Here is a 21,148-nt window from a genome sequence, read left to right as displayed (position 1 = left end):
GTACTTTGAAATCATATGTGTGTGCACTGTACATGCTGTAGTAAATGAGTGCACAGTATACTGCCAAAGATATCTGTGACTATGCATCCATCTACGTCTCCATGTGAGAGAGACATGTGTACATATGTGCGTAAATCTACCTCGCCTAATCCCCTCTGTTGATTTCAGTCGTCAATAAGTGAGGCCAGGGTGTGAAGCTTTAGTCCAAACAGAACGCTGGTGTGTGTGTGTGTGTGTGTGTGTGTGTGTGTGTGTGTGTGTGTGTGTGTGTGTGTGTGTGTGTGTGTGTGTGTGTGTGTGTGTGTGTGTGTGTGTAAGCATGCGGCTGTGCATGAGTGTGGATGAAGCTTTGCCATGTTGTGACTGCTAAGGGAAAGTATGTCAGAGGTCTAAGCCCTACTTCATCTCAGTTTCACAATCTGCATGTGTGTGTTTGTGTGTGAAATAGAGAGTGTACATGCTTGTGAGAACATGTACTGTATATATATATATATATATATATATGCCATCTACCTCATCAGCGTCTCGGAGCAGATGTTGATGTCCACCCCGACAAAGCTCACACATTCCTGCACCACGCCGTCCAATGCCGTCTTCAGACCGCCTGCTGACACATCATGCTAGAAACACACACACATACACACACCAAGAAATGTCAGGCTAACAACTGGATTTCGAATAAAAAAATAACTTTAAATTACCGCATTTGTCTGTTTTTTAGATTAAATCAAAAATAAATAAAGTAGGATGAGCCATGTATCAGAATCAGAATCAGCTACATTGGCCATGTGTGTTTACACACACATGGAATTTGACTCTGGTTACACGTTGCTCTTACATACACAATATATAATAAACAAGATACATATAAAAAAAAAGACATGAAAGACAACAGTAGTCAAAAATAGTGCAAAGTAGTGCAGATTCTGTTGCATTGTGTTGCATTCTAAAGATAATACTGCTGCTTCTGCTGTTGCAATGCAGTCCCAGTATGTTGCAGGCTTCTAATGGACTTTACATATCCACGTTCTGTTTACATAAACCCCCAGTTGTATATTTACTCACTATTATATTCCATTTTAGCTTCATGCTACTAATTGGTTTTGTGTAGGCCAAATTTCCCCAAGGGGATTAATAAAATGTCATCCTCAAAGAGATAAATAAACACAGAGAGTATTGGCAACAAATGCTGTCAAACTGAGAGCGACAGCGGTTTGATTGACAAGTAGTAGAGCAAGTTAGACGGAGAGAGACAGACAAGAGGGAGATAGGGAGCACAGATGTGAAAAGAGAGGGAGAATGTTTAGTTTGGCTAACAACCTCTCTCTCTCTCCCACTAACACAGTGTTCTCGTTGCTGTAGCTCACCGCCGATTTAAGATCCTTCAAATGAACTCTTCGCACTTCTCAACCACCAGCCAATCACCTATTTATCAGCACATATTTTCCAAAAGGGCTGGAATCCTTTTCCCTAATAAGGAGCAGGGACGATAGCCAACAATTTAAATGAATAAAGGAGCGGAGCAGAGTGAGGTGAAAAAACAACACACCAATAAAAGATTGAATTTTTTTTTATGAGGCCTAGCGGCCGTCCTCAGACAAAGAGAAGCCCCGAGCTGTAAAACAGGGCCAAAAACCAAGAAGTTCAGCTACAGAAGGACGTCTCAGCAACTGCTCGAGGATTAGCCGACTCTAAACTAGACTACTGCTGTGGCTACGTCTGTATGTGCGCAACTGTTTGTGTGTGCTATGTGTGGACGAACATGAATGGGACTAGCGTGGGTTGTTGTCTTGTAACATGATCACGCTCTGAACAAACACTGGCTTGTAAACAGATAACGGCAGCTAGCAAACGCATCCTTCTCTGTCAGCAACAACAGGACAGACTGGGACAGACTGAGACAGACTTCTAGGTTTTGCTTGGCCTTTTAGAGACATTGAGTAGTTTTGAACCAAGTTTATACCCAAATCAATGCTGGTATTTTCTTATTAGTAACTGAAAGACCTGAAGACATGAGTGCATTTTCTAATGATTTTAATTTATTGATGATGACAGGTTTGCATCAACAGGGGGCGATATACAAGGCCAAAGCTACTTATCTCCAAAGGAAGCACCCACAACGTGACGTTGGGAGCACAAGGTGGATGGACTCTGTGTGAACATATAATTTTTGAAGTAATGATTGGGCTTCTTTTTTTTTTATTGAGCAAGCAGCTTAGGTTTCTGTTATTAGAATCACTCAATGTTTACATCATAGGGAACGCACTTGCACTCTAATGACACCTACAATGTTGTTACAAAAACAAATTCTGAGATGAACATTTTTGGTTTTGATTGATTACGTCATGACACATGTTCCCCTTCACTCTATTGTTGTGCAGCATAAACAATGTGAGTGACTGGGCCTCAGATGATGGAATCTGCCTAAAAATAGGGAATTAACGTATTACACTTCCTGAGTATTTTAAATTATTAAAACTAAGCTCAATATTCTGAAGATGTTATTTTGTCGTACATTTAGAAACATTTTAGCAAATATAATTTCTGTAAATTTAAGACATGTTTGTGATACATTGCCAATAATTTCTTCCATCTGATTTCATTGCAGTTTCATACAGTTTTAAATGAGTATTTTTAGATTGTGGTACTCTTAATTAAACAATTGATCTTCCCAGTACTGCAATTAATTACGACTGAATGCTGTTTCCTTTAGAAATAACATCTCAGCAATTAATTACTGTTTTTAATTCATCTGAATTGTTGGATTTAATGAGCTCAGGTTCTATTTGTATGTGTCCGGTTGGCAAGAACTTCCTTTGAAAGTTTAAACTGTAATATCAGCAACACACCGTTTAGTTTAAACCCATTAGACATTGTGTGATTCAGCAGAGAGGGGAAGACGGATGAAGACAGAAAGAGTTGAGTCAGTACCGGAGAGGCAGCACAGCACCCCTGGTGGTGACTCTTCACGTGACCTGCAGTCTGATTGTTAGTGAGAATACGGAGGCAATACAGCCAGAGGCATTTTGGAGAATATATAAATAACTTTCACAACTGTACACAGTTCCCACTGAAGGTTTCATGATTACCAGTGAGAAGATATAGAAAGAGGAGACAGACAAAGAGAGAGCGAGAGAGAGGAAATCACCTGTAATGACACACCTGAGAAGAATGTTTCCACATGAGAAAGGTGGAGGTGTGCAGAGCAATGTGAGTTTTAACCTGCAAAGAAACCCCAATGCATGTGTTCTCACATTCCTGTTGAAACCCTATAGAGGCGGAAGCAGCACAATAGATATTGACTGCTAACACAGAAGTGCACAGAGGCGCAGAACTGTGCTCAATGAAGGATGGGAAGAAGTCTGAACTGTAACTTAAGTATAGTTAGTATTAATTTCATTCCAGTTAAAAATGTAAAATAAAATCACAATCCTCACTAATTTGGAAACAATCAATATTTTTTAAGTAAAGCCGACTTAACACAAATATTGTATTCTAAATGTATAGTGTTTTAATGTTGACCAGGACAATGCTTGAGTATAATCAGCTAGTTCCCATCCCTTTGTTCAGTTGTGCATATACTCTTTAACTCATACTTGTGTTTCTGTATGTACAGTATCTATATACAGTTTTTAAGCTATTGTTATAAAATGTGCTTGACTGTATAAATAAAGTGTTGCTTGCATGATTCTATGATGATTTGATAAAAGACAAAGAGTTGGGGATTTCCTTCTGTGAAATACAGCTGTTCATTTTGCAAAAACTAAATCTACAGTATTGTACTCTTAAATCTAAACTTATTCTAAAGCTCTTTTAAATGCTATTTATTGCTAAAGGGAGGGGGGTTGTGGGGGGAGTACAGTTTGGCAGCGCTCATCTCAGTGAGCTGGGTAATAACTCAAGCATATTTCTCACATGAACAATGCAAACCTCAGCGATGTATCATAAATTCACATTGGCATGTCTGGTGAAAAACTGTCCTTTCATACTTCACTTCAAAAAAATGTGACTTTAAACAACTAAGACCAAGGCTAGATTTAAAAAAAAATGCTATTCACTGGCCTGGTCAAGAACAGTACAATGCTATTATTTCCCGAAGTGTATACCGTGACATGGCTCAGTACCAACAGCTATCTGGTCACCGACTCGTGTATTGTCTAGCATGCAAACATAAAAAAGCAGCGCACTCAAACAAGGAAGCGAGAAAGACAAGTGTTTTTAAAAAGGTCAGTGTTCAAGTTAAAAAGTAAACCAGGACAATCATTCAAATGCACAGGCACAGATTTAGAGTGTTTCTGGCACCAGCAGCAGTGATTTAATGTGCCAGAGTTTGAATGGAAGAGAGCAGCTGTAACAGAAAATGAGTGTGTTCTGCTCTATTAAACATACACACAAATCCAGTGTGTGTGTGTGTGTGTGTGTGTGTGTGTGTGTGTGTGTGTGTGTGTGTGTGTGTGTGTGTGTGTGTGTGTGTGTGTGTGTGTGTGTGTGTGTGTGTCTGTCCTGACAGCAGAGGCCCTCATGGTGCTCTACTCGGTTTACAGTGGCTCTAACTGCACAAATGGAGCATGTCGTTCAGTGTATAGTTCTATCTGAATCTCAATCCGTGTATCTCTCATTAATCTCACTTAGAGGTAATCAGGAATCATAATTTGGCATCATTTTAGCCACGCCAGCGCAGTGCCTCCTCAACACTTCACTTCCGCAATTACAGCGTCCTCTCACATGTCTTTTTTTACCACGTTACTTTTCTCCTAGCTCTGTGGTAGTATCTGACTATTTCACTCAAACCATATTATTAGCATTTAGCTCAGGACTGCAGCTTGGTGTGTGATGGAGAGATAGATTGAGAGAAATTAGCAAGAAAGGTTTTTACAAGAGACATTTCCAGACAAACACTACAATCAAATGTGTCCTCAATCACAAGCACATCTTTGAACCTTATGGACAGACCTTTATACTCTCTTATTCCATCCATGCCAAGCGTCCATCCATTTTTAAAACCACCTCCATTCTCCCAATCCCAACACCCGAGCCCCCAAACCTCAAACATCACCCAGAGCCAATAGACAGGATCCCTACACTACGTGTGAAGGTCATGTTTGGATTGGCCACAAACCCGCTGAAGCCAGCCAACCAACACGCAAGAACAAAGTGCTTCTGTCTGCACCTTGAGTACTTGAATGCTGCCGAGTTACCACATGTCAATCTGAGAGAGATAGTGAAAAAAAAAGAGTAGATGGAAATATAGAGAAAACCATAACAAGAAGAGCATAAAATGTTATTTTCCCTGATACAGAATGTGTTGCGACATGAGGCATATACATAATCTAAAGCCACAAAACATAAATATATAGGTGGGAAAAAAGGAAGGGGAGGCAACTGCTATGAGTTGAGGCGTTGACTGACAATGATGGCGGAGGTCTTTCGGACTGTCAGCAGAGAGATGTACCGTTTATGATGCCACTAAAAGCTTGGCAACTGGAAACATGCTGGAGCCAGAATGGCTGAATGTACCAAGAGCCCGAGGGCAGTGAATGATGGAAGGATAACTGTAAGATGATTGTATGACTGTGGGATCAAATGGCATTCGGCCTCCATTCATTGCATACAGCCAGGGTCATGAGAGACGTCTTCTCCTGTCTTGCAAATTAGACTTGTATTCATATTTCCATTATTTTGATGTGGCGGGGGGGCGTCGCCAGTCAAAGAGAGTCTTTATCCCCGATTTAACAAGCAATCAGGTCGATGTAAGTTGCCACAATACATATTTTTGATTGATCTAGAGTACAATAGTAGACAAAATGGCACACGCAGCTCCTGGTCGCCCATATTTTTGCTCTTCCAGTTCCTCTGAAGTCTCAATGTCAATGCTTTATTTAAATGGATTTTTGGTTAGATGCCTGAAATAAGGTCTGTGGTTAACACAAGCTTCATATATATATATATATATATATATATATATATATATATATATATATATATATATATATATATATATATATATATATATATATATGTTTTGTTACACGATAAGAATTACTCCGGTAGATACCCTGATTATGAAGAGTTGGTTGCTACTAAGACTACAAAATGCCAAACGCCTTGTTGTTTTAAATACTCATGCAACCGTTGTGTTGTTTGTTTATAGTCTAAAGTTTGCTTTTTACTCCTTCTGATTGCATCTATGCTTCAAAAATCATAAAAAGTGGTATTTTTTTAGATTAAGGGAACAATTCCAACACAAGTAGAGACAGATGAAGAAAGAAGCGGATATGTCTTTAACACCAAAAAGAAACAAAAACACTCCTTGTGAGTATTAGTATAGATCATTTAGAGCATAATCTCTAACAATGCTGAGAACCTGTCACTTCCCATCTACCACAATCAGATAATTAATGGACTGTGTACAAACTAACAAGGTGCCTGAGGTTATCTGAAGGTCATGCACATCTTGACTGACAGGTTCTATAAGGCTTCTGAGAACTCCGTCTTGAACAAACTGCATACTATTCCCATCACGTAGGCTTGGCTAACAGCCAGTGTCTGTGCGTGTGCATGTGTGAAAGCGTGCATAGTTAAATGGTTAAACAACAGTCGTAAATCAGCAGCTGAAAGTGATATGACAGCAAGGATATGGCTTTATGGTCTTCCAACACCTTTCATGAATGCCTAATGGCTATTTCTCTACCTCCTGCAAAACAGTCATGCACACACACACATTACCTGAGGGACTGCAAAACAGAGCATGAGAACATCGAAACAGGAGAAGTTCCCAGACAGGCACAGGGATTAACTTTTCAAGAAGAGGAGATCAGCTGATTTCAGGTGATCATTATATACACCCCAAAACACATTTTGATTTCCTTTTCCCACTTTATAACCTGACTGATCTTAATTTAAACTCAAAGTTTTCTGATGTTTGTGTGTTTTACCCATCAACCACTGGTTTATTTCCTTCCATATAAGGAACGAAATAACTGGGGATGCCCGGATCCATCTTTTACAATCCTGCTAACGGAAGCAATACCTGGGCCATCGCCCACACCGAGTTTCAATCAAATACTAGTGGTTGTATGCTAGGGACTGGGATCATTCAAGACAAATGATTCATTAAGATGTGGATGAGCCTGTTTAAATCCATTATATGAACAAAGACACAAGTGTGACTCATCAAACAGCCTCACTAAACAAATGCTGTGACAGACCTACTGCAAGGGAAATAATTAAAATAGCAGCAGACCATGTTTGGCAGTTTCTGCCACTGATCAAGTCTTTAAGGGCGAGTTTTGTTTTTCCCATGCCTCAAAACACAGAGGCAGGAACTATCAATCACTGCCAAACCTCCATGGCTCTCCTTCCTTCTCTCAGCTCTGTCTGCTCCTGTCTCCCTGTAGGCACTCCCATTTAACGTTGAGAGAATGCATGCTCAAACACACACATACACATTTGCACAATCGCAGCGCAGAAATGCCAAAAGATATGTTCTTTTTAGCTGAAAAGTTAAAAACTCTGGCGACACTTGTATGCTTTCAATGTGTGTCCACTATACATGTTCTACCACCAGAGAGAGAGAGAGAGAGAGAAGAAGAAGAAGAAGAACATGGCACGAAGGAAGGAGAGGACAGGGAGCCAGTTGGACAAGCAGGGAAATTCTATCAAAAAGAAGAAAAGTGGAGCCAGAGAAGGAGATCGGCTGAGAGAGGTGAGGAGAAGAGTGACAGTTTCTTTAATATCCGGCTGGCGGGCGATGTTTTCTTACACAGCAGTGTGTGTCTGTGTGTGTATTTTCCAGTAGCAGTTAGTTTCACAGCCCTGGGGATCACCCAGCTGTCAACAGACCATAGCAACGTAAAGAGCTGATTGACAGATGGAGGAGCTGTCCAAGGGCCACACCCACAAAGTATCTAATTGTAAAGAACACAAGGCTCCTGAAATGTTTGTCTATGCAAGTGTTTCTAAAATACAAAACACAATTTATCTCAGATATATCGGAATGTGTTTGATTAATTGTACTGTATAACCGCAAATATATACACACACACACACACACACACACACACACACATCTATATATAAATACTACTGATACTGCCATTCAAACAGACGTGCATCTGGCAAGCGCAGTATCCAGAAAAACTCGTCTGCCAGAGGTACTGTAGTGAAAACACTGTTCCCACACCAATAGTTACGTCCAATCTGATTTTAATGGGCCTCACTTTTTTAGCCCTCAGCTCATTTCCTCCTTTCTCTCAGAGCTGTCACTCACTGGGTCAGCAGAGGGAGAGAGAAAGAGAGAGCATGCTGTGCCAGCTGTCTAGAGTTACATCTGCCCTTTTGCTGTTTGGGTCTAATGGCAATAAACTCTCAGAAAGCTCAAAATGCCATGAATCACACAAAGAACATGCAAGAAAACACACATATGCATGAGTGCACTTTTCTCACACTCATTTCCCCACAAATACATGCACTATTACAAATGTAGACGCACATATACAAGCACATACACACACACTTAACCCTTTAGACTTTGAAAAGGGAATGGGGAGAATAGTGTGTGTGTGTGTGTGTGTGCGCGCGTGTGTGTGTGTGTGTGTGTGTGTGTGTGTGTGTGTGTGTGTGTGTGTGTGTGTGTGTGTGTGTGTGTGTGTGTGTGTGTGTGTGTGTGTGAGCTGACAAGCAGGTCAAAGTGATGTCCCATCTCATATCTGTCAGCACCCAGAGTTTATTTACCCGGTTATATTATCATTTGTTGACCTAGTCACATGATCTGAGAGCAGGAGGTGCAGAACCCCAGGCACCCCAGAGATCCCCGTCAGGACGTGATGAGAGACACGGGCCTGAGACCTAACACACTCAGCCACACGTATACACAAGCACTTGCACAATATAGCCTTCTCCTTTCTCCTTTAAATCTCCATTTCGCCCTCACCCACAAAACCCCTCATTATTCTGTATACCCTTTGTCACCCTCTGATGTCTTTTTTTTTAACCCCTTCTTCCTCCTCTTCACCCTCTCATTTGAAGTGGTCGTCAATGGGGATTCTTCCTCAACACTGTTTCATTATTTTTCTTGTTAACACAGCAATATGTGCTCTGTCTGCCAACACCAACAACTAATTATACTTTTATGTGCCCAGAAAAATACATTTTGACATTGATGAGTAATAAATCTTAACAGTCTTATTGTAGCTAAGAAATCTTAGCATTTCTTAGCTACAATAAGACTGAAACTGGCTTAGTATACAGGAGCATCCCGTCAGTAATCCTGATGCATTCAGGCTTTAGCACAATCAATCACTTGGAAGACTGATTTAAAATTCCCAACAATTAGTTAATTCATCTGTTAGTTGATCCATAAAACAATCAATTGACAACTATTTTGATAATTAATTAATTGTTCATTGCTACTTATAACAAATAACAAAAAAAAGCAAAACATTCTGATTTGAGGATTTACTGTTTTGGTTATAGATCATTCATCCTTTTACTATAGTTTTACATTTTTCTAATTAAATGAATAATGAAAAACATTATCAACAGATTATAATGTGTTGCAGCTTGTCTCTCTACTACTCTGCAACATCAACTCCTCTCCCTTGTTGTTCACCCGTTGAATGACCTTTTCCACAGAAAAAAATAAGTGTTATATGCATATCATCTAAATGCTGTGATCACTGCCAATTTTACCTTATTATGACTTTTTGTTTTGTTCCTATTTCCATCTTCTCATGAACCTTTTCCCCTCACAACCTCCCACAGATTAAAAAAAAAAAAGAAAAGAAAAAAACTGCATTAGCAATAGCTGGCGTAAATAGTCAGCACACTGACCTAATGCTTGTCTTCCATTTCTCCTGCACTATTACACACACATATACACACTTGTAAGGAAGAAAATCAACATTGCTCTAACTGTAGCTTCATCTGCACACACACACACTTGAGAGCAAATGAAGCACAAGCAAACACACGTCATGCCTGATCTCCATTAATTGAATTAGCTGGCACTCTTCGCATCATCTGTTGACACAGGCCTCAGCCGAGTTTATCTACTTCCCTGTTTGCCTCGCTTTGCTCCACCTTTAACTTTTACTCATTTGTTCCTACAAGTCTTCAACCCCTCTCTCGCATTCGCGTCATCCTTCAAGTCCAAATTCTTTGCCTGAAATATAAATGTCACACCTGAACTCTGAAGAAGTCCGAATGAAAACTCAACAGCAGACCAGAGCATACTGTGTACATACTGCTTAAAAATATAAATACCACTGCAACACAAATAAATCTGTTTTAGGGTTTGAAAGAGGCAATTGATGTTGATGACTATTTTAGTATAAAGTAGTTATAATGTGTTTGAATAGCTTATATGTTATCCTCCCTTTCTTTCTTTTATTCCTTGTGTGAATGATGATTGTGTGTTGGTTTAAGTAAAATAATTATGCTGCTATTTTAGTCAGGACCATACTAGTTAAATAAATAAAGAGAGAATAAAGAGAACAAATTTAAAAACACGCCCAATCTTTGCCCATTTGCTGTTTTAACATAAACTACAGCAGACCATGTGTACAATCGTCGCTTATTGTTAATGTGCTTTTACATGAACATCCTTACACACACACACACACACACTAGTTAACTACTAAAACCACTAGTCAACCCAGCATCTTTCCATCTGTGGTTCTAGCACGGCGCGGTAATAAAGCAGCGGCAGTGCAACACGCTATTCCTGCAAGAAAGCTGTTGAGTATCTCCCGCTCCAACAAGCCTGCTGCGGGTTTAGTCCAATCAGATCGCAGCTCATTTGTTAACAGCCTCACAGAGTAAATCTAGAACTACTAGTTCACCTACCCCGATGTGGGTCCCGCCTATGTTGGTTAACCTTTTACTCGTTGTATTTCAAATATTTTTGTTATTGGATGAAAAAAACATGATATATCTCCCGTAATTAATCAATCAAATGTGTCAACTATTCGACTGCTTTTTGGAAATAGTTGATGACTGCTAAAATGCAGAAGTTGAGAATGCCCTCCCACGCACGTGCGCGCCCCTTTGCTTTAGTGTAACTCACAGCAGATGCTCCACAGCTCGAGGTCAAGACGCTCTCACCCACAAGGAGATGAAAACACACTTACCTGGTATGTTCCAATGCCAATGTGTTTAGGATCAATCTTCACAAGCTCAGCCAGTGGATCTTGGACACGTCTTCCAATGGACACTGTTGAGAGAGAGAGGGGGAGGGAGGGAGAGGAAACATGTGACCTTGTGTCTCATGAGAGTCTATGGTTTGTGTTTTTCATGAGCTTGCTATCTGAATGAGTTATTAAATATGCAAATTCATATTGTATTATAATTACTGAATATGCAAATTGTCTGCATATTACACTGCTGGCCTGAGGGCAGGCCAAACCTAATTGTCATTCCTCCAACCCCATAATAATAAATAAAGCTGGCATTCAAATAGAGTCTTTGCACCTGTCATTATCATCCGGATAGATGCCACAGCCACGAACCTTTAAAACCTCTCGTTTCACCAGAGCCGTGCACAGTGGTGCACACATCCAAAGGCAGCGAACAAAACAAGACACACGCAGTCTGTATCCAAAGTGGGGTTGCTTTTAACAAATCTGTCAGGCTCCTGCACACGAGGCCAAATGTCTTTTCCATGCTGGCAGGGCCCAGTGACAAGGAGAAAAATTACAAACAACCTCACTCGCATACACACCATAGCACATGATCTCACCCCCGAACTCACACAGGCGGAGAGAGAGGGAGAGAGTAACACAACTAAATAACTGTTTGCATGTCCCTCCTGTGCTCCACTGTTTTGTAAGCGTGCATGATGTGTATGTTTGAATTCCACTGCGTGCTGCATGAGGCCCGTCAGAATTCAGATCTTTGAGGAGGAACGGACAGACAAAGAGAGAGAGAGCAGGATGGGATGTTAAAGAGGGAATATGTCTGGAATCAATGGCTCTCCTCTCCCCTCTCTCCTCTCAGGCTGCTGCCTGAGATAATATTTAGACAGGGATGGAGTTTCAATCCTGGCCCTGTGCAGTGCACCACCAAAAGACTCCAAAACGCTTTCCATCTATTCCGTTTCTGACTCAATTCAATTCAATTTAAATGGGCTTTCTTGGCATGTACGTTTCAAGAACAATGTTGCCGAAGTATCAACATACAATTAGTCCAAATATTTGGAAAGTATAGAATAACAGCAATATAAACATTAACACAAGATTAACATTTATAAATATTAATTGTACATACACAGTGTATCCGATGCATGTGTGTGTTTGTGTGTGTGTCCAGGTCTCTCTCCCAGTCTTTCTGAGACAGTTCGATCTGTTAATAGAGTGCAGCATAACTTAATGAAAGTTTATGAGCCACATTTTCAGCGGTGATGTGGCTGTTCTGTTTTTGCAGGTGAAAAAAAGGCAGCCAAATAGTTAGGACTTTTCAGGAGCTGCAACATGGACCGACTGTCACACTGCAGCAAGCAATGAAAGAAGGACAGTTGTCCAGGAAAAAATTCATCCATACGCTCAATTGATTTTACTCCCTGCCGACTCTTGGCTAATCCCTCACTCCATCTCAGAGGGGAGCACAGGAATAAGATGAACACAAAAACAGATGGCTGAAATGTTGCCTGTCCCCACTAGATGTCCCTAGTTCTCCCAACAACAGGGATCACAGATGAAAGGTGCCTTCAATTCACAATTCCCTATATACTACGTTACATGTATAGACAGAGGCAGAAACACAAACACGCCGTCGCCACATCCGACACCGTAGCCATAGCGTCAGTGTCGGATACTCATCCAAAGTCAAACGCTGTAGATTTCTCATGGCTTTCATTAGGGGTATAAATATGAAATATCCACGGCTCGCAGTGCTGCTGACCACAGGAAACTAGTGGGGAATAAGCCAGCCTCGTTTGATTTACGGCTTTTATAGAGGAAGTCTGCTGGAAGCATTTGTTCTCCAAAACTCTGGGCGATTCTTTTTATATTCCGCTGTGTTTTCGATGATGTCGTACGTGCAGTGAGTGAGGGAGCGGTGGCAAGAGAGAGAAAGAGCGAGAGACGCAAAGCAAAACAGGAGAGACGGAAGAGAGCCACTTGGCAATGCCAGAAATTCCCAGATAGTGTGACAACACTGCATGCTCTGTGGGAATGTTTTCTTCTGATGACTGCTCACATTATACACCAAATCGTGATTTGTTAGCGTCTGAAAAATATTATCATCCCCAGTATTATCATCACTTTGTGTTACTTAGACATCCAATAGAAGAGTATGTAATATATGATATACAAACTGTCCATACTATACTATGTGGTCGTCTGAACTCTCTTTCTGCCACAATCTCTAAAACCCCAAAAATGACTTCAAACGTTTGCATATACCTACAAGCCCTTCAAAATTAAAGCTCAAACAATTAGCCGATTAAATCAATTGACAAAACTGTTATGATCACAAATTCAGTATCTTTAGGTTTTGATTGCTGGTTGGACAACACAATCGATTAGTCACTTTGGGCTCTGGGGAATTGACGGGTGTTTTTCACTACTTTATGACATTTTATTGACACAAGTGATTTAGACAATAAGTGACAGCTTAATCAATGATTGAAATAATTGTTAGTTCCAACCCTTTACACAGTGTCTTCCACAACACCAGTAACTAGGGCCCATAAAAACAATGGTCGAGAATATCACACATTTATTGAGCAAAACGTTTAATAACCATCAGATGAAGACAATTGCGCCTGGCTGCTTACCTGCACTCCTATGGTTGGGGTCCATGTCTGGCATCTCTTTGACCGCCTCAGGACTCACACTGTAGATGGATGCTCCTGCCTCACTGGTGATACTGGGGGAAGAAAAAAAAAAAATTATGATAGATATACATACACACACACACACACACACACACACACACACACACACACACACACACACACACACACACACACACAAGGAATAAGAGGCAGGTTGGCTTGTGTGTGGGGGGTGGGGTGAGAAAGACAATAGTACAAAGGGAGCCAATTAGGGGTGAGTGGAGATGGAATAAAACATAGTGAGGAGTTATTACTGCTTGAAAGACATACTGTTAAGGCTTTTAAGGAAAAGCACCACTGCCTGGCACCTTAAAGAATGCAGCTGACAACTTCTCAAACTGGCTACTCATTTGACTCGAGTCAGCCCTTTGTAGTCAAAGCTTGACCATCATTACTGACATCATGGCCAAAATAGCATCACCACTAGTCGTCCTGCCTAACATTAAATGCACAATTACAATATTTCAAATGCAGGAATTCAACTGAAAGCCGGGTGAAGAACCACACGCATCCCGATTACATGTACTTAGTATGTAACTATGAACTCTAAACACATTCAGAATTGGTCAATTTCGTGAGTCCGGTAACTGATTGGGATCATTATGCCCACTTCATAGTATGGAACCCACTTTGGGTAAATATAGATTCCCAATCACCTATTTTCATGTAAGGCCACCTTTGCACATTGAAACGACTGCCACTTTAATAGCAGACAGTATGAGGCGCTTGCTAAAGCACAGAGCTTTGAGTCCTCCCCGGTCAATCACAATCTATGTGACACTACTGCCATCTAGAGGTCATTGGGATGTACTGCTATTTGTCAGTATCTTTTGAACATAACTTTAAAAAAGAAAACCGGCCACAAATATGTCTGTGTTTCTGTAGACACCGACTGCTGTCCCTGAGGTCGTCAAAGGAAGTTTTCAAAAGTGGAACATGGACATTTTATTGAGGCACTGTGTCCTATTTGTAGCAGAAATATTTCCAGAGACGGGGCCAGATTTCCGTGGAATGTTTCGGTGCAAAGAGATGTTTCTGTCAGACGTACAAGCAAGAGCTTTCATTTGATACAGTCAAAAGGTGAATTAGGGTTCAGTCTGAATAAATATATATTTTTTTTACATTTCATGTCATACAATTCAGCCATTTGGATACGAGTATGTGAAGGGCTTATTGCACAAGATTTGAAGACAACTTAACAAAAACATCTCAAATTGCAACGTTTCACTAAATTCAGATGGAATTGAGCCGATGCTCACGTGCCAATTTCTGCATTAATTACATTTACACATGAAAATGATCCAATTCTACAGGGTAACATTGGGTTTGTATGGCAACAAATTATACCATCTCCCATGTTAATGTATTCAGTCTAAAGTAGGCCGCTTATCATCCATCAACACACAGACAGAATGGTGGTACAACAAAGCCACTGATACCCGTGTTGATGCTACCGACATACAACTGAAGCTGTCATGTTGTTTAGTCCTTCTATTCTCCCGGCTGGATGGAGAGAGGGGGATGACTCGAGGAAGAAAGGGAGGCTTTTCCCCCTCAGGGCTGACCAATATGAGGAAGGGGTCAGCACCTCCTCTATGTCCACAGCTCAGACACACACACACACACACACGCACGCACGCACGCACACGCACACGCACACGCACGCTGTCCCAGAGGCCTGGACCTTGCCACAACAACCTTGCCAATTATAAGTATCTTGTTAATGAGGAGTGGCAGAGGCCTTCTGATGGGACTCACATTTAAATGAACTTGTCCTCCCTCCCAGTCTATACCCCCCCCCCAATCTCTTTCCACATCCTCTCTATTCATCCCTTCCTCCGCCTCACTGTTCTTTTTGTCAGCTCCTTATCCATCGTGCTGACAGCTGACATATCGCCATGGTGATACAGCTAACGAGCACTGGCACATGACCTTCAAGGAGGTCAAAGCAGAGCTGGTCATTAACCTGACACACTCTGTGTGCGTGAGACAAAGACACAAAGACACACACACACGTAAATTATGCAGAGTAAAACATAGAAGATGATATGAATATAATTCTAAAATGTTCACTATAACCAAATCTCTGTCTCTCGTTAAACATAGTATAAAGACAGACATGGCTCTTAATTATACCACATGGAAATGAAACAGAACCACCACTACCCTCTCATTCAGAGACAGCAGGACAATGGAGGTCAAGTGAAAGAGCGTCAGCGTCTCGGCTGGTTTTATTTAAGAAAGAGACGAAATGAAAAAAAAAACAGGAGAGAACAAAAGTTTTTGAAAAAGTGAAAAGATATATTTAAGAATATAGAAAAATAGAAGACGAGAGGGCATGTAGGAAAGAAAGGAAGGCCACCAGCCCCTATCATGTCTAACTTAATTAAGGCTGCCGCTGGGGCAGCTGGGTAACAGCACTGACATGGATACAGCTCTGAGCCCTCACCGCCACAGCGTCCATGGCTGTCGCCATAGTGAGGGCATCATCCTGGCAGCCAGCAGAAGGTTGTCTGCTCCACAGCTCTCTGGCCTAAGTGGATGGATGGTCGAAGCGGAAGCGTGGACACACACACACACACACACACACACACACACACACACACACAGAGACACAAAGTCAAAGATCGCCTCTTGGTGTAAAGCGATGACTTGGTGGCCCTGTAGGGTTATCATTTATTCACACTCTCTCTTGCCTTTCTCAGTTGTGCACACACATACATACATAAACACAGGCCTGCCTTTAGCCCGGTCCCGTCCTGGGGCAAAGTCACCAACCGGCTCCCCTATCTGTTCCCGTACTGGTCGTCTTTGAGACACACCCTTGGGCATGACACGCAAACGCACACACATCATGACTGGCCCCCTGCTGGCCCTCAAGAAACCTGACATTGGAAGAGATGGATACACACTTTGAGACCTCATTACATCCTTCTGGCTTGCACAGCCCTAATCTAAATTAAAAACAGCTCATCAGATCAGTCAGAAAAGAAGAGGGGTAATAATATCATCGACTGATTTGATACACGGGACAAAAGGTTGGAGGGTGGGAGAAAGCACTGCAGGTCAAAAAAGAATCAAAGATTGAATTTTGGTTTGAATAAATTGCTATTCTAGGCACATGGATTCAGACAATATGTGAATGTTTAAAATAAAAGATTATTCAAAGGGTCCAAAAAAAAACTCGTACTGTAGATGTTTAAAAAAAACATAAAAAACTCCAGTGCCATTTCTTTGTCAGGAGTCTATTAAGTCATAGTTAATTTAACTGTTAATAGTCATTTATTTTCTACTTCAGATCATATTTCCCCAAATACAGCTCCAGGTCATGGTTTTGCATGAAAGTTGTGGATATTCAAATATGAGGTGCAAAAATTTGGCAGACATTCTGACAAAAAAAAAAAAGCTATTGTAATGCGTTATTTATATACATCTATAATACAGAACAATATGTAACCTTCCCTCATTTATCTGATGATAATACCTTCAAAATCTGAAGAGAACAGGGCACAGTTGTGCCGTTTTAGTTAATAAAATTACTTTATTAATGAAGTGTGTGATGGGCTTCTTAAAAATACAAAGACACTAGTGGGAGAACTCTAAGGGAGCCAAACTCGATGCAAAGTTACCTGATCAATCAAATCAAACTCAGTATGCCATCAGATGAAAAATTGTTTCTATAAGTAACCATGATGGCATCAAGGGACTCAATGGGGATTTATAACAATCTACCAGTTTCAACTGGTAGATTGTACAAAATTCTAGACGGCTTTCAAGCCGGACCCTTGAGAGCACTGGGGACTGCAAACACAAACCCATTTTTTTACCCATCCATGGTGTTCTGGCTCGATCTGTCACTTTCTTTGTCCACAGCTCAGTTTATGTTCAAGATGCTTGGATTGGCCTCATTTTACTGCCTTAGAAGGAGCTGTGATGTCACATATTACCAGCCCAAAATACATTCATATGAAAAAGACGCACACACATAAGTTTCTCTGTCCCGGCTGCTCAAACAGCATGGGTCTATTGTTCAGTCAGCTGCAAAGCTTGACCTCAGGGAGACAAATTGAGGGACGCACAATCCCTCTCTCTCTCTCCCCTTCTCTCACTCAGACACACACACACACACACACACACACACACACACACGTCGGGTCTGACGACGATGACATTTTTCACAGAGAAAAGCGTCCAAATGGCAGGTGTCAGGGGCCGTCAGTCTCCAGCACGGCGCTAGAAGGCAGGCAGGCACACGCACACACACACATAAACTCCAACTGCCAGTGTGAGGCACGTCTGAAAAGAGCAAAGCCTCACAGACACTCACGTCAATCTGGTAGCAGCAAAGACCTGCACTTGTGTCACGCACATATACATACACACCAGCATGCACAAACACACAAACACACACACACACACACACACACACACACACACACACACACACGTTTGTCACACGTAGGACCATCGCAGGGAACACTGGCAGCCTAGGGGAGGACGGCACAGAGGCGGGTGCAAGAGGAAGGGACAGAGGCTGACCACCAGTGAGGCATGGTGGGAGACGAGAGGGGGCTGTGGGTGATATGGATGAGGCTGGCAGATATTCACTGTCCACCACCTGCGAATGCCAAAGGTTATCAGCCCGACACCTCTTTTCTACCAACAGCGAACTACACACACACACACACACACACACACACACACACACACACACACACACACACACACACACACACACACACACACACACACACACAAGCCCTTTTCAAGAAACATTGCTTCATCGTCGGATCATCTGCTGTAAAATATAAAGGTGTGCAAGACATACATTGAGGGTCGAAGGACAGTAGGTGTCATATGCTGTACAGATTGCAAAGCCTTTTAAAGCAACATTTTGATTTGTGCTATATTCAAAAATGAAAAGATATATGAGACGTAACTATTTTAATTTATTTCAACCTGCTCTCAGAGGTTTGGACGCAAGAAAAGATAGAAAACAGGAAGGAATGAAGTAAAGAGGGAGAGAAGGAACAAAAAAGACAAGTCCCTAAGGAAAGTATAGAGGGGGGACACAGATGTCACAGCCATAGCTCCTTCCTCCCTTTTACCCACCAAACGGACAACGTTCAGTCCAATGATGGGCAGAAGAAAGTATTTCAGTTTTCTGGGAGCAACAACTCAAAGCAGAAGCACACGCCACACTGCTCTCTACCTTTTCTTCCTACTTTTCGCAATCATCATCGGTTAACAATTTGGTCGCCTCTCATAGACGACAGACAGTTATCCTTCAGCTCATCTATTTTAGGCGCGCCACCTATTCCAATGCAACAAATGGATAAATAGACAAAAATGTGTTGTATGGTTGCGCACATACATGCCAAACGTGTCTTGCTAAAATAGGAAAGGATTTACAAATAAAATGTATAACTTTCCTGAAACGGGTTTGTGTGCCTTCCTCTCTCTATCCTGTATAAGTCAAAGACATAACCTCTTCATCATGTACCCATGGGTTCATTTCCCTCCTCTGAAATGAAGACACACCCCACAGCCAGGCTGAGGCCTTTCCATGCCTCCAAATCCATCCGTCCCCCTGCTCTCCCTTCTATCCTACTGTCAAACCTTCGATTAGGCCTCAGTGCCTGGATCTCACTCAGTCATCGCTGGTCCTGCCACTGCATGTTCATCACTCACTCAGCCTGGCCCTGGGAGCATGCCTGGACGTAGGACATGACAGGGGATACACACACACAGTCATAAATACAGTCTACGCCACTGTCCTACAGGTCCATCAGCTTGCCAGTAATAATGATCTCACCCTAATAAGAGGGAGCTGGAGGGCAAGACAGCCAAGGTCTTGCCCTCCGGATAATCAGGCATGTGTGTCAGTGCCGGCATACACTGTTGGCTATTTGAGTATGTTTCCTGCTGCGACTGCTCGAGTTGCTCTTGGACAACTCTAGGTATGAACCAGTCAAGGAGAGAACAGTGACTACTCCTCGAAAGGGAGACGGCCTTCTCCTCTTATCAGCTGCAGAATGCAACATCAGGCAAAGTCATGGCTATGTGTGCGAAACAAGTCTAAATAAACTGTATAACTGGTGTGACACAACAAATTATATCAGACTGAGTAACTTGATGGAGTTCATTTCAAATGTAAACAATTTCATAATACAAGTTTCATTGAAATTCATTGATGAAGTAATGAATTAACTGCAAACAGTGCTGACCCTTGAGGGTGTTTATGAAAAAGAGTAAGTGGGTCGGTCATCTCACTGCCTTCAAGACTGACGGAGAAAGTGGTCAAGAAAGTGGATGTCGTTTGTGTTTGCCTTTAGCTGTGGTGCGCGTGTGTGTGCGTGTCTGTGTGTGTGTGTGTGTGTGTGTCGTCACCATTGCCCAAAGACCTCCCTAACCTTACCCCACATAATTGTACCCTCTGATATCATTAACATCTGCTTGCTGCAGCCAAACACTGTCAACTTCTAATTCTTCATGCATACAGCCCCAAACACTCATTACAATATTCAAATGTATTTGAGTTCAATCACAAGTTGTGAGAGCAAATAAAAGTTAAGTTTAGTTGAACAAGCTAAAGTAGCCTGAGTGAAAAAAAACAAAAATGTGACGATAGTGACACTGAATTCAGGAAGTCATTTGAACTCATCTGTACAACTCAATCCTATTGAACATGAACCAGTTTCAACCATTAACCCACACACACCTCCATGTTGCAAATAGAAAAAACAAACTGTTCTCTTCTCTACTCAAACAGATGGATATGCAAACACTTGACAACAAGAGCGAGTTTGCTTAGAAAAGAAGTTGAAAAAGGCCGTCAACAGCTTTGAACACAGTTTGTGTAACTTTGAAAAGGGTTTGTCAACCGCCGATTAAAGTGAACCCAACCCATCTCAGAGACGTTGTCTGTAGGGTAATTTGTTAAGATGCCAGTAAAGAAATGGGAGCCAATGACAATATGTTAGATCTTCTCAAAAGTACAGGACTTTCAACTTGAGTGTTGATAGACCGGGACTTACACACAGTGGCATGTTTGTGTACCAATCAGCTCTTCTCACAAAAATGCAGAAAGGGCAGTTGACGAGGGCGACAAGAGACGACGGCACGTCGCCAAGCAAAATGCTGCAAACTACACACACACCCACACACACACAGACATCTTCTGTCCGCCCGGTGTTGACAACTTGACAAAGCGTGCATGCTCTACCAGCCAGTGCTAAACAACAGTGGGCAGTGTGCTATCCATGAGCAGGTGTTGGCGACAATAACCACGTAGACAATAACTGGAAAGGGCAC

At 41.7% G+C, this 21,148-nt stretch overlaps 1 protein-coding gene across 1 annotated transcript in view; it reads right to left on the bottom strand.

Annotated features, from left to right (window-relative positions):
- Positions 1-21,148, bottom strand: part of srbd1 (S1 RNA binding domain 1) — a gene marked incomplete at its 5' end in the record, with an annotated part of 52,314 nt that overhangs the window by 10,196 nt on the left and 20,970 nt on the right. Inside the window, 3 exons of the mRNA XM_079229468.1 lie at positions 514-620; positions 11,130-11,212; positions 13,775-13,866. Of these exons, the coding sequence (XP_079085594.1) occupies positions 514-620; positions 11,130-11,212; positions 13,775-13,866 (282 nt within the window). The remainder of the gene's footprint in view (positions 1-513; positions 621-11,129; positions 11,213-13,774; positions 13,867-21,148) is intronic.

This window comes from Taurulus bubalis (assembly GCF_910589615.1).
Source record: "Taurulus bubalis genome assembly, chromosome: 14".
NCBI lineage: Eukaryota > Metazoa > Chordata > Actinopteri > Perciformes > Cottidae > Taurulus > Taurulus bubalis.
This window is presented reverse-complemented; position numbering and strand designations above follow the sequence as displayed.